Source organism: Diadema setosum, chromosome 4 (genome assembly GCF_964275005.1).
Source record: "Diadema setosum chromosome 4, eeDiaSeto1, whole genome shotgun sequence".
NCBI lineage: Eukaryota > Metazoa > Echinodermata > Echinoidea > Diadematoida > Diadematidae > Diadema > Diadema setosum.
This window is the reverse complement of record NC_092688.1, coordinates 44,152,032-44,167,858: the sequence shown is the minus strand read 5'-3', so window position 1 is coordinate 44,167,858 and position 15,827 is coordinate 44,152,032. Positions and strand designations below refer to the sequence as shown.

The 15,827-nt window shown below is 37.3% G+C and overlaps 1 protein-coding gene across 1 annotated transcript in view; it reads right to left on the bottom strand.

Moving 5' to 3' along the window:
• Positions 1-15,827, bottom strand: part of LOC140227321 (phospholipid phosphatase 3-like) — a 42,699-nt gene that overhangs the window by 4,307 nt on the left and 22,565 nt on the right. The window contains exon 5 of the mRNA XM_072307737.1: positions 1,177-1,353. Within this exon, the coding sequence (XP_072163838.1) occupies positions 1,177-1,353 (177 nt within the window). The remainder of the gene's footprint in view (positions 1-1,176; positions 1,354-15,827) is intronic.

Genomic DNA, 15,827 nt, shown 5'->3' with positions numbered 1-15,827 from the left:
ATTTATTTATTCAGATTCTTAGAAGGTGAACAAATCCTGAACTAGATGTAACTGATCTTCAAATGAAAAAAAAAAATGTTTTGTCACTGTCCATGATAATGAAGGACAATGGATGTAAATGTCTGAAAACATGTTGATTTGAGGATTTTTTCCTAAGTATCTGAAGTATCATAAATTATCCTTTCAATCACTAACTGGTGAACAAAATAAAGGTGGAAACACAAAAGAATCTAATAGTAGTGGAACCTGGGAAGCATAACATACATGCTAGGGTAAAGCAACAGAAAAGGGGGATATTTTATGTAATGGATGATCAGCATGCCAGCATAGAATTTTGAAACAAAAATCCAGGTAGTGGTGATTAAAACGACGTGGTAAAACTTGATATTTCATTCCTCTTATTAAGTGAGACATTCTATCATTTTCTTGTGAATCATTTCATGCAAGAATTCATGCTAGACATTCCATAACTAAAAATGGGGGATATGTGAACAAAAACCCATCAAATGGCAGTTAGAACAAGAATTTGTTTCGCAGGTCCTATGGGGGAAAACTTCAGAGATTGAGAACCAAAGAAATCACAAACACAAACTATCAAGATTTTGAAATTTTCATTGAAAAGAAAATGGAAACAAATTCCTTCATTCCTCCCCCATGCAATTTGATAAAATTTCATTACTCTACATGACGACAATGTATCTTGTCACCCCCTTGCATGTGTTGCTTACAACTTGTGTGGCATTGTAACACTATGTTGTGTGATGTGTGTAGGAGTTTGAATGTTCAATTCTGTCACTTTGTAATTTGTTTAAGTGCGTGCATCAATTTTTGGCAAACATCATAGGAGGTGACCCTGTCAAGAGACTGAACAGTTTAAAACAGTTTGTATCAGTCTGTGTCATTTTGTACCACCACATTTTGCTTGATGTATTCTCTATAAACAGAGAATTTGTATTCCATCACACAGACAACATCTTGAAAACCAAAATGGGCATTTTCTTGTATGATAAATTTTGGATTGTGCATTCCACTTTGAATTCCAAATTGAATCCAATCAATGAAATTAAAAAAAAAAAAGAGAACAGAGATCAATAAAAGTCACTTTCAATATTGCAGCATTCCTTCAAAAAAAATAAAACTCCCTGGTGATTATTTTTTTTCTCTTTCTCACCATACCATCGCCGCGGCAACAGTGCCACCCATCACGGCCCCGCCGAAGACATCACTCCAGTGGTGCTTGTAGTCCGAGATGCGGCTGAGGCAGGTGTAGAGGGCGAGGTACAGAGCGATGACTTGGACCAGTGGGCGGAGGAAGACGGTGTCACGCCAGCTCCAGCGGCTCTGCATGTACAGCTTTTGTTTCAAAGAAGGTACACGGGAGAGAAAGGGAAAACATTAATTACACCAGCTGATAATGATCAACATCTGTTCAATTATGAAAGTCATAATTGTGTACAAAACAACTAAGATGTTGTAAACTCCAAATGTTTTCTTGAAACTCAATAACTGTATTATATACAACATATATATTTTGCATTAAAAAAAAAAATGTTTTTGTGAATTTCCAGAATTGGAAGCTCTTCAGGAGTTTAACAGTACATGAAAATATCAACTCTGATCCAGACATACATGGATCATTGTTGTAGCTCCATGGTGCATACAAACACTTTTCCGTTCATTACCGTACTCCATGATCACAACTTTAACCAAACATGAAATTGTCAAGAAATACCTACTCAACAAAAAAAAAAAAAAAAAAGACTCTCTAAAACATATGGTGCATGCAAGATTACAATCACAGTAATCAAGCCATTCATTGCCAGTCTAAGAGTTCCATTACAGTACTTTATGAATGTGCAATAAATGATGCTTAGGCTTGGTTTTATTGCATGCCATTTTTTATTCTTCTTTTCCCAAACATGTTCTAACTCTAGATTTGTCCAATGATATCTGTATAGCGCCATCTTGTATTCATGTTTAGTTGAAGTTTTCTTCTCTTAGGCCCATTTATCTTCAGTTCTTGATATATGGAAATTGACAAATGAAGTGGAGATACATAAAATGTAATTCATAAATCACTCAATCAACTGCTATATACACCATATATTTTGAAGATGGAATATTTTGCGAATTAGGACTTGTAAAGACAATTTCATGAGTGGCTGTATTTATGATCATAAAAAGGAAAGAATGAGAAATAAGTATTTCTTTTATTCAGGAGAAAATGTGAGAGATGATTCAATGCTCATTGCTATAAAAAAGAAGAAGAAGAAAAAGAAAAGACAAATTAAAGTACCTTCTACCAAAATGGGTACTTTTTGTATATGAAGTTTAAGGGCAAGAATTCCATGTTCACAACATAATTCACTTTACTTTGAAAACATGTTTAATATTCAAACACCTTGTTTCTAATTCAGAAATATGGTTCTAAAGCCACAAATTTTAATGGTAATACATGATCAACAACACATAATTCAAAATTTTATTGACTATACACTCTTAACACAAAATTATGGCCCACTCCTCTTGCTGGTATGAACTTTCAACAATTTAATAATGTGTGTGACATGGCAGATTGTTATCAAGTAAAGATCAGAGAGAAAGCTTTGACGTTCAGGAGTACTGGTTACACTTTCACCATGACTCATTTCTACATAATGAAGTGCAATGGTGACACAGAGATTTCTGTCCTCGAGAGAATGGTGTTCGACATGTATCAACTGAGCTATTAAAATTTTGTAGGTCAGCATTTATACAAATGGTTTCACAATTCAATGGCCACTACAGTGAACTCCCGTTATAACAAACACGGTAATAATGAAATTCCGGTTGCAACAAAGTAAAAATTCAGGCTGCAACATTATCCGCTGTATGCATTTCTATTGTTTAATTGTTCGATTATAACGAAATTTCAATATAACAAAAGAAAACTGCCGGTCCCAAGGGCTTCGTTATAATAGGAGTCCACTGTATTCACTCAGTGCATTGTGGGACATATCTGAACAAGCAAAGTGTACAAGAAAGACATTGGTCAACCATTTGCTCCAGATGCTCTGGGTTAAAAGAATGTGAGACCATACCATGCGAGCTTTGAGGTGGTCCATTTTCATGGTCCCTACACTCACTAATTTGATGGCTGTGGTTTATCCATGTATGCAAGCTGACGGAAATATAGAAATATGACACTACATTCACAGTAGTCGCAAGATGCAGTCTTCGACATCAGTTCAGTGTGTACATATCCATCTTTGCTTATGAAAAAAAAAGTATATATGATATATTTCTGATATCTCCTTTGTGCAAATCACTACTCCACAATGATACATGCGATCATGTCTGATTATTCTTGGAATAATCTAGAAATACATCAATGCTTGTTTTCACAACAATATCACAGAATATTTTCTATGCGAGGGATGCAATACTGTCTTTAAGGCTGTCGTCATAAGAATACAGTTCTCAAGTGGAGAGGAGTGACTCTATTATTTAATAGCTGCTTTGGAGGGCAGCCAAGTGCGTAGCACCTTAAAAAACCCCCAGTGGACTTTAAACATGACACAGGAGACACTGGGTAACCGACTGCCCAGGACACGGGAGGAGCTGATACCATTCCCGCTTCCTTGCTGCTCGGCAGATACGGACCGGTATTGTTGTCTGTTGCTAAGCAACGCAGGGCAAACATCCTCCCAGGCTGTGGCTGCTAAACCACCCCGAGATTTTTCTGGAGCGCGTAGGAAAACAACAACTGTGATGACTTCACCAGAGTATCTCAATATGACGCAGGCAACACAGCAGATAAAACTGCTGCTATACAGAGTGTGCCAAAAAAAGAGGAAATGAAAATACAGGGACCAACATAAAGGGGGGGCAGGGAGGAGGAGGGGAAGAGGCATGAAGAGACAAAAAGAGAGAGAGAGAGAGAGAGAGAGAGAAAGAGAGGGATGGAAAAAGTGTGTCTGAGTGTGAACTAGATGGTTTCAACTGCCCTACATCATCATCATCATTAGAAATGTGTTCTGCACAGCAAACATACTTCTCTGATTTTATGTCCAGTTAAACTAAGACTTCAAATGATGTGTTTCAATTTACCCTGCTAATCAAAGCATATTTGATTTGATTTGATTTGATGAGATATCTACTGTCATGTCACAGAAATCATTTTACTCTGGATGACAGAATCACATAACAATAGATTTACAAACAATTCATCAGATAATCATACAAGTACTGTAAAAGTGGATATTTTCGCGCGACTAATTTTTCGCGCTTGGCCGGGTCAGAAGAGTTTCGCGTGTTTTTAATTCCGCGGAATCTAGACATCACGCACAGGAACATATGGCAAGCAAAAATATTCGCGGGATTTTATTTTCGCGCTAGTTTCTGGTTGCGCGAAATGCGCGAAAATTTCAACACCGCGAAAATTTCCACTTTTACAGTATGAATACATCAAACACCAGTGAGTACTCTGTATATGGTTAGGCTGCAAAGAGATATTCCATTGCCACACAATATTCCAGTTCCGCTCATGCTTTGACGAACAATACTCTTCCATGGTTTGTAAAGAGTGTATATATCCATGCCTGTAATTGTGTGTATGTGTGTGTGTGTATGTGTACAGTGCAGTTGAGCATGTGACTTGTTTGTTTGTTTGTTTGTTTTTTGTTTGTTTGTTTTATTGCCTCTTGGGTGTGGCTCAACTCTTCTTTTTGAAGCGAATCCAGTTTTCCATCAGCAGGACAAGATTTGTGCATACTATAGAGTATTGACCTGGGGGGCGTTTCATCAATGAGTTCGTCAGAGGTTTTCACCGACAAATTTGCTATCAGCCAATCAGACACAAGGATTTCAGTAGCTTTTAACAGTTGTCAGTGTAAATCACCGACAAAAAGTTTCATGAAACGGTCCCTTGGTCTCAAAAGATTAGGATTTCCATGACTGGAAGCATACCCTCACAATACAATGTTTAAGAGCCACCCTGTAAACCAACCCCCTTAACACATTTAGTTTACTATTGTTAAGGCCACTCTACCCGCCCCCCCCCCCCCCCCCCCACCCCATAGGAAACCTGGCAAGCATATCTGAAGGATGGAAATTAACAGGTTGCCATGGAAACAGTTTCTGTTGTGGATTCAATTCAATCTCTCCTGTCCTTTCTGATGGGATTTTGAACAAATCTGGAATCATCATCATTTCTAAAAGTAGCTTGGATAGAGTCCAAGTTTATATGAACTTTTCATCATCACGACAGCAACATAATTTCGTTTTTGATTTCTGCTACGCAGGTCCTTTTCGTGGATCACATGGAGGAGATCTCAATTCTGCTTTCCATTCTTTTTTTCATCTTAAATGTCACGGGTTGCGCTTATCACGTTTCTGCCTGGAAACGGGGTTTCTAGGGGTGCCGCATTCATCAATGTTTGTCACAAGTCGAGAAGTATTTTTTCTTTTGTCACTGTATGGAAACTTTAGAGTTTTTTGGATCCCTGAAAACAGGAATAAAGAAAGTTGTAGATAACTCCTGTTTGTCATGTTTCTATTTAGGTAACTTTTGTTTGGCAACTGGAATCTTGCAATCACATCAAAACAGCTTTGCACATCACCTAGTCCCAAAATACCCACACCACGATACCTATTTGCAACCGATGACGTAAACACAAGGTATCGTTATAGTAAAGCTATCATTCCTCTGCTACAAGTATTTCTTTTCATTATACAATTCATATGTGGAGATTACACATGGTACAACAAACATACCATTCCAATATCATAGCCGTTAACGTATATGCTACTTTAAAAGTGTAATATGATACCAGACCACTAGGTACAGATTTATCAATAAGGCTGCAGGATCATATACATAAATCAGCTTTAAATTCCAAGCCATATGACTCCAAAGGAATGGCAGAAGTGTCAACAAAATTGGACACTTATATATATATTAAAAAAAAGTTGCAAGATTTCGTAGTGTCATGCTTTCACAAAATACTGTAAAAGTGAGCATTTTGGGGCAATTATAACTTTCCAACTTCTTTTCTTTTTTTGTGTGTGTGTTTTTAATTTGCAGACAGTCAAGACAATTGACTGAGCACCTCAAACAGCTCACTGCTGACACAGCAGTTAAGGGCTTTGGTAGCATATATAATACTGCGATAAAAGCTACATGTAACTGGTCAAAATTGTAAAATCATAACCAAACATGAAGAAAAGTACAAATAACATAGCAGTTCTACTCCTACAATGTACAAACTTTGAAATCAAAGCTATCAATATCATATCATGCACTGAAAAAATTGTGCACTTTTATTTTCTTCCTGGTTTCATGTTGTGAGAAATGCATGAATTTCAACCCCATGAAAATTTCCACTTTTACAGTAGTGAGAGTACCCACAATCACAAGCACAAATGAGAAGTGGAGATGATGTTATCAACTCCCTCAATTCTCTTCTCCGTTTTCTACATAAAAATACTGTAAAGTTATGTTGGTTTCTTGGCATTTATTTGGCAACTACAGCCCCTTTCCCACTATAGTTAACATTGCTGGGATTTTACATGATGACAATGATTTGATGGAAAAGACACAACTTATTCCTATTGATTTCATATCCAACAACAAAGAAGAAGAAATCAAGTGAAGATTTCTGTACCTAGGTCAGTGGCAGACCTATAATCATGACGTCTTCCCAATTGTGTATGTGGCTGCTCCTCACCAAGATTACTGTTTCATAAAAACAACTGAAACCTTCAAATTAAGATTGATAAAAAAAAACCCTTATCATACATCAGATCTTCATGAAAGTTCTACCATTCTATTCATTTCATTTTACTCTATTTTTTAAAGCCAACTTGGGCGGTGAGTTAGCTCAGTCAGTAGCGCGTCTGCCTCACGATCACGCGGCCCGGTTCGAACCCGAGTCTGGACTGAGCAATGTTGTGTGTTAAAAGCATTTATTACCGTCCCCTCTAGCAAGAGGCAAAACACTCTGTTCCTCGGATAGGACATAGAATGGAGGTCCCATGTTTGAGAGAGTAACAACTCATGCACGTAAAAGATCCCGCTTCATTCATTCATCGCACAGAGCAGGGTGTTTAACCCAGTGAAGTAGTCCCACCTCACATCCAACTGGACCCCATGGAAGACCAGCTTAAGTAGCTGAATATGGGCTATCCAGCCATCTTCTCAGATGGAAATGAACAAACAAACAAACTTGAGAGTGATGTGGAATTACAATTTAATGCACATTTCCTACAGCATGATCAAAGAGAGTCTAGTGCTTTCATTTCATTTGGGACCTTTTCATACTAGCTCCAATTTTCATGACTTCATCCAGTCCTTTGAATATCAGATTCAGAACCTGACTTTGTGAGTTGAATTTGGAAATCTAATGTTTTAAGCATCCTATTGGATACATCTGAATCACTGTTGTGGGATACCTTTAGCAAATTTTCATTTCAATTCCCTTCCCCCCTCCCCCTTGATTAATTGTAAGTAAGTGTTTTAAATGAAGCCTCTGGCTATCAGTGAATCACTGTATGGAAAGCCAAGTACACCAAAATTAACAACATCTAAAAAACTCTGTCATATAGAGAAGTGGCAATTTTAACAAAGGCCAAGCCAGTTTTTGCTACAGAAAAGATGACGACGAAAGCAAGCATAGCATTGGGCAATTTAAATCCAATTCAAAAATCATTAGAGCCACTTCATAGGGTACAATGAAGATATGAATACCGTGCGGGAGGCTGCCAACAGCTTTGTCGGCAGCGGCAAAGGCCTGAATCGTTCGCGGAACAAAATTGAGCCAGATATGAGCGCAGGAGACAGCTGTGAATGGAAGCTCGGCAAATCCAGACACAATGCGGCAGGGCTGAGAGAAATAACGGGATCAAATCACCCACCCCGTATATATATCCGTCTCCTAGTATTTGTGTCATCATTAGATCACATTTCCTGAGGAGACATTTTAGGGGAGGACCTCTTTTACTGTTCCTCTTTAATATTGAAGACACTTTGGGGTTCAGAAGTCCTGCCGTGATAAATACTGCATTAAGGGAATCATATTGTTGTGACTGTGTGTCATCAGCCATCCTTATAAATCTTTATATCATATTTGCACATCCAGTCATTCTACATACAGATGTACTAGTTCCTGTTTATCAGAATTCCGAGCGACAAGAAACGGCATTACAGATTTTTCCTTGGATGAATCAGAAACCTACTGTGATTTATTTTGCAGCTTAAAAATAATTTCCCCCTAAATGATGACTCGTGTGTGTGTGTGTGTGTGATTGATAACCTAGAACTGGACAATCCTTAAAAGCATCATGGCCAATACTATTGATAGTCTTTACAATTTCCACCAAAAAACTTTCGATGACCTTTGACACCATCAAGGGATGATGTCATGTTTTTAATTAGACTGCCATCTGGACCCTGTGTCATTTAGCACAAGAAACAACCCTACTTAAATTAATTGCTTTAAATTACCACCTTGGAAACATCATGGCTACGGTCAATTAGCAGTAAGCATTCATTTCAATCAGTTAGTGTCTAATAACCAGTTGGTTAGGTAACTCGCCACTGATACAACAGTGTGTTTTCAAATTCATTCAAGGGTAGCACGATCAGCGTTGTTAATACTGTAGGGTTCTCCCCTGTGACTGTACCACCACTACCAGCCTAGCTACGGGGCAGATTTCCTGCCTCCCTGGCCCAGTACTGCTAGGTACTCATTCACTTGCTTACCTCAGGTTGAGAGGGATATGTATCATTATGCACCTTGTAAAAAATGGTAAAACAGCAAAGCCAAAGCAAACCTAGAATCTCTGGTATAGATAGAAATTCCAAAGCATCCTCAATTACCCTACAATATGCCCACTGCTGTGTGGATACCAGCCAGGCTTTACAATATGCTTTAGATTCATTTAACATTCTTTGAATTCCTGTCCTCTTTCTTTTTTCTTTTATTCTTTTCTTAGTCCTTTCTCTGCAATGCTCCAGGCATCTTCCAGTTTTGCTTTAGTGATAAATGCATTTGCTTTCTTGGATTGAATGTAGCAAAGCTCTTTTGCAATCTATGGGAATAAAGGGAAGCACAAAGGTGAGTGGCCACAATATGACTTTACAGCATCAAACCAAAGAGGTCATTCTCAAGTATCATTCATTTTCAGAAAAAAAAATATACGTATTAATATATATTTTTCTTGAATGTAAGTGTACATACATTTTCTATTAATCCATATTCTGGACATCTCTTCTCTTCTATCACATTTGTGTGCCATTTGTCCAATGTTCACTACATCAAACTACAAAGGTCTGACAACTTCTTACAAACTGTTACAAAACATGTCTGTCCATCTGTTTGTCTGTCGTTGTTGTTTTCTTGGCAAGGGAACAGAAAAAAATATAACCACAGAACTACAGTGAAGGAACTGCAAGAATCTCACATCTTAAAGGGATGATATAGTTTCGGTAGAGATTCAGACTTTAACTTTCTGTGAGATATTAAGAAACAACTTATATGAAATATTAAAGAGCACACAATTCTAAGATGAATGAAAAGTTTGTTTGATGAAAATCAGTGTTGAAATGGCTGAGATATATATAACAAAGAAAAACAAAGTGGTCCTAATAAAAGGTGAGACCCATCTTTTACTAGGACCACTTTGATTTTGGATATCTTGGACACTTCATAACGATTTTCATCAAATAAACATTGAATCCCTATTAGAATTAATTGTATGCTCTTTAACATTTCATGTAAGTGGTAATTCCCATCTCAACCAAAACTATACCATCCCTTTAATTCCTGTGATGGCTTCTCCCTTGGTATGAAATGGAAGCCAGCAAAGCCTGAGAATCCCAGTGGGAATTTAATAATGGGCATTCCTGATGGGTGAATACCATGTCATCCCAAGCCTCACATGAGTTGGTTCAATTCTACAAGGGATCTAAACTATTCTCAAGACACCAATTACCATTTCCCTAAGAAGTTAACATGCTTCAGGTTACTCCACCCTTTCCTACCCTTTGGTGTTGTTCAAATTCACAACAGACTTGAGTAGAGACAAATCACCTCTTAACCTTTTCTGTGCCACAGACTTTGGACAGTGTGTACAACTCCATGAAGTTTTCTGTGCCAATCAGCACTCAAACAACACAAAGGGTTAAACGCATTCAAAACAGCAAGCGTCAGGGTAACTGGCTAGAAATTACACAAGATTTAACAGAAAATGCTAGCTAGCATACAGCAGAGGTGACTTTGGAGCAACAATTTCTTACACTAAAAAGTGACCCAGTAGCTATTCAAGGAATGGGAGCCATCATTGTGATGTCAAATCAAATAATGAAGCATCCACAATCCACAATTGTCACAGCACCAGCATAGTTTTGGTCTCTCACCCTGAAATACATCTCTCTTATTTCCACCTTAATTTTGCACTATCAAGGGAGCTAGAAGATACCAAACACAGCAGAGTGAGGGTATGGTTTAGAAAACAAACCACATCAAGATCAATACATCACCAAATTATTCCACACTGGCATATTGATTTTTCGCAGTTGAAAAGAAGCTTGAACTTACTTGCACTAACAATATGTTACTCTCAAACACCCACATTCAGTTTGGCAGTTTTTACTTTATAAATATAGTTTCTGTGAGTGTGTTCGTTCGTTTCCTCTTTTTCTTTTACAGGATTTGTTCCCCCTTTTCCTGCTAACATGAATCAGAGTGCGTAGACATTTGCAGAACAAATAATTTGGCAGAAAGTGTAGACAGCATGTCTTGATAGATTGCTCCACTTGCAAAACTATCCCAGAGCTGTGATGTGGGCATAAGTAAATGGACCATGTCACTTGACATTCCAGAATGTGCAACGCTCTGGTTACACATCCCCGATTTGCAGACCAAATTTCCTGCGACACATTGACAAGTGAGTCTCGGGGAATTCTGTCCCCCTCTGAAACTGCACCAGATTGTAAGACTGCACAGAAGTGATATAGACATTGGAGGCAGAACTTAAGGTGGGACAGAATTTCAGGGCACAATGGATTTGAAAGATTTAATTAGAAGAGAATGCAATATTCACAACTTCAGTGTACAACTGCTGCATAATGAAATATTTAAGCATCCTCACAGTTGGGCCACAAAAAATTTCTTCAAGAGAAGCTGCCTACGAGTTGAAATCAAGTGTCTGATCAATTCAATTTACCAACACCTCTTTCAAATTATGTATGCAGGATACAATGAAACAGAGATAATGGGTAGACAGCTAATCAATCATACTACTCAAAATTTGCATTATCTGTTGTCGTTTGTTGTAAGATAGAATCATGGATCCACGTCGTTTGACACCTGGACTTCCTTCACTATGACGTTTACTTAAATTATTTTTAAATAAGTTCATCTCCTGCTAACTGTATACATCTGTAGCTACACCATCACCTATGGCTGATTTACTTAGAATGACTGATCATTGGTAACTTTTGTTTCCAAAGAGGGCAAAGTAACCATCTTGTAACCGTCAACTTTCAGCCAATCATATAATGACAATGATCTGCAGCATTATCTAACAAGTACAATTAATGTACTGTCACACATGTATCAAAATGAATGGTTGTCTTCCCTAGTAGCACACAACAATATTGTACTGTATGCATGAAACTTTTGCAAATTTTGCAAGGAGGCAAGATTCGCGACAGCAGAATTTATGTGAAAGTTCTTGTCTGTATACAGTGCATGCCAGTGAATGACAGTGAATGCCAGAGGCAATTCATCAGAGTTTCATGCCATTAAAAAAAAAAAACAAAAAAAAAACAAAACAAAAAAAAAAACTGTTGTCTCCAATTTGCTGAAATTTCATGCAGGGAATGTTTCTGGTTTTACAGGATATTACCCACTGCCTTTAATAATATATTTAGATGCCAAGATAATGTAGGCAAGAGTACAAACTATTAGATATTGTAACATAGGATTTACAATGGAATGGTAAACATTTTATATAACAATTTCACATCTCTTGACAATTTGAGGAACCTGCAAAAAATGGCTATAATTCCTAGAGCTTGAGTTTAGTCCCGGGAACTGTCCTGGTCAGTGGGAGCGGGGAGTTTTTGGTCAACATATTGCTCATCATTCACAACTTCCAGGGATCTTAATTTGCATTTAGACCAGCTGACCATCAAGGGGGAGGGAGAGAAGGGGCAGAGTGAGATGAATGTGACAATGAGTCACCATAAAGCTGACCAGTCAAGAAATACACACAAATACAAGGATACCCACTGCAGTTCAGTTTGCACCCTCTACATCATTACATTCGAGTAGGCTTTATAGTCACTATTAAAGGGTTTGACCATGGCAAGCCCAGCTATAGCATATTAAAAGGATAATCTACTCCATACATTATCCATGTAATAAACTTCTTTGATAAGAAGAGTGAAGTTGAATACATGAAACATCAAGAAATGTCATCATAATCAGACAAAAGCAAAGGTACGGAAGTTGAAACTTGATATGACTTGCATACAGGGATGTATCAGTCAAAATCACAATCCAGATATGAAATCTATAGAGAAGGCAACAATTTCATGTTCACACAACTGTTCTACTGTTTTGCACATAAAAATGTCATAAAATCATTCTTTAATGTGGATAATTTGTATGCATCAGGAATGCCAAGATTGTATAACATCATTGCAGTATTCTGAGGTCTAGTTTAGGTGGAAAAACAGCAGGCCTACGATCATATTTGCCTGCAATAGATATGTGTCATAATACAATTTGGGATGAACAGTATTTTTAACGAACTGTGGTTTGGCAAAAACAAACAAACAAACAAAAATACTGCAAAAATATAACAGTTGGCATCTCTGGTGCATGTAAATTTATGGGGATTTGTGAGGCCCCTTCATCATTACTTTATGGAATGTGCTTGAATGTGACTGTCACTGCTACAGTGCTCAAGAACTTTCTGAAATATTTTATCTGACTTCTGATGAAACATTCTATGTTCAGTGAATGTTTCTTCACTTCACTTAAATCAACATCTACCGGAACATGGGAACGATTTTACCTTGAACTCGGGCTACTGATTCATTCAGCTTTATAGTTCATCTCCCAGAAATCTAAAGAAGATTGCAATCAATTCTAGATTAAAGGCCCAGAGGTAGTCTCAAGCTACTCTTGGTGGATGGACAGGTGGTTTGATTCTAATCAACCATCAAGTTTATTAGTCATGCTTATGATTACCATGTGAGCTGATTTTCATTACCATATAAATCACTTGTGTATCCTTCAACAGCTGTATTAGATACATAATTCATTATATTCTACAATTAGTATTTCTCTCTGTAAGACCATCTTCATAATATTTATTATGACATAATATACGTAGAACAATTACTGAATAGTGACTCTCTTCCAATATTTCTGAAAAGATCATGTCATGAAATGGTATCGTATACACCTACAATTGTATGTTGTCCCTTGTTATATCTTAAATATACATATTACCTACCAAATGTTACCATGACAACTTTCTCAGTTATATGACATGTATCTTAAGAGCATTGCACAAACAGCTAATTTGTTCAAATACTACATTTTACACAGTATCCTAAAAAATGCATGTGTATAACATCACAGAAACACCCTATCATTTGAGAGTCCCATTTTCCTTCAATTCAGTATTTACACGTCAGCCTTGAGAGATGGCTAATTTCTCAAGGCTGACTCTCGATGTTTATTGCTACTGCCAACACTGCTTCATCCATCAGTATTATTATCACAATCATCATCATTCATTTCTTTTTAATGTACTTAATCTTTATGAATTTTCAAGATGTATCATGCTTCAATTTACAAATGGATACATATCACAGGAGTGCTAAACAATATATACGGCCACTGGATACATTCCAATCGATATTGATCAATACACGTCTTGTCCCTGGCTGTATCTTATATTACATATTGTCTACCAATCAATATCAGCATGACAATTACCTCAAGCGCTTAACAAATGTTTATTACTATTTCTGTCACTGCTACTTCCATCAGCACCATTGTGATCACCATCATCATTATTTATCTCCAACTTGACTAGCTTTTATGAATTGTCAAAAGATTTTCTTTCTCCTTAATTAGTGTAAAACAGATTCATGTCACAGGAGTGCCACATGCATATTTTCACGGCCATCGGATATGTTCCAATCAATTCTCATCAATACCCGTGAAGCAATACATGGAATCTTTGCCCTCACCAGGCTCAAATCTCATCAGTCGTATCCCTGCAGCCATGTATTGTATGCAGCTAGCAATTTGATCTGACATTTGAACCTCTACATGCCGGTGCTCTGAATCTATGACCCCCACTTCACACTTGAAAGATATATAGTGCCCTTCTCACTCTGACACACACAGTCAATTTCTTCAAACTCATTGGTCTTGTTGTTCTTGAAGGTTTGGTTTAACTGAGGGGTTTTAGAGCTTCAATAACATTTTGTACATTGTACTTATTACAGAGAGAGAGAAAAAAAAAATGGTGTATGTCTGAATTTAACCCATTAGCAACTGAACCGCCCGAAACCACCTGTCTTATTACTCCCTAACATGAACGAAACCACCCGTCCATTTTTTTTATAGTTTTATGCTTTACTATTTTATTGTTTTCATATAGAATATATAATTATGCAATTTGAAAGAGGTCAAAGGTCAACAAAAGTATGTCAGAATTACTTCTGTGATCCACAATTTTCTTGGTAAAGTCTGAATAGGCTTTCTAAAGCATACCATATAATAGACAAAAATAAACATGCAGAGAGCTATATTACATTTGTTCTAGAAAGTTGTCAAAACAAAGAGTAGTATTGCTGTACCTGCCAGGGAACCATACACCAATATATACAGAATCTTCAGTTGCTAAAGGGTTAAGTTCTGATATATTGATTGGGCAAATCCACACTAGTCCTGATAACAGATCACAGCAGACACTGACATAATCCAGTACTGAGATGAATGTATGTATGTGACAAGGAACCTCAACACCCTTTGCCTTGCTGCAGTTTTCTTTTAAAAAAAAAATCCACTATAAGATTTACAAATGCATTGCATGTATCACATATTTGTAAATTATGAAACTGAGGCTGTATTTTGCAATGCCTGTTTTCCCAATCACTTCCACTGGCTTTTAGGATAAAAATCAAAATGGTAGGTAGCAAGGTGTTAAAAATCCCTGTGCACCTGAACGAATGATACAATTTCAAGAATACTTGATAGCACGATATGTCTCTTCACTTCTTCACACACAAACATTCACTGGGACATACTGTGGGCATCTCAAACTTAAAAGCACCTGTCCAAAAGCTGAGCCAATCATTCATGGATAGGGCGTGGCGCAGTTACGCCCTTTTCACTCACATTCTGGACCCTGGCCCATCCCCCTTTGCAAATACAAAAATACAGAGGTACACAAATCCAATAATAAGTTACTCATTATTGTATATGTGGTAGATATATGATCCCAAATTTGAAGAGTAATAGTGAATCACACAGCAAAGGTATAGCCAAACCAAGATTGACCACCATGGTAAAAATACAACTATATTCGGCCACTGAGCCTCCAAGCCAAAAATTAGTCATCTCATCTGAACTGGACAGAAATTAACCAGCCAAAACTGTATTCTCATCCACCTTTTTTTTTCTTTTCTTTTTCATCCAAGGCAAGTTATCAGGATGAAATTGTGTATCATTACTGCACACACACACACTCACACAAACACACACACAACTCTTCTGGAAAGTTTCACAGTCAAGCACCAAGTAAGAATCACTCTA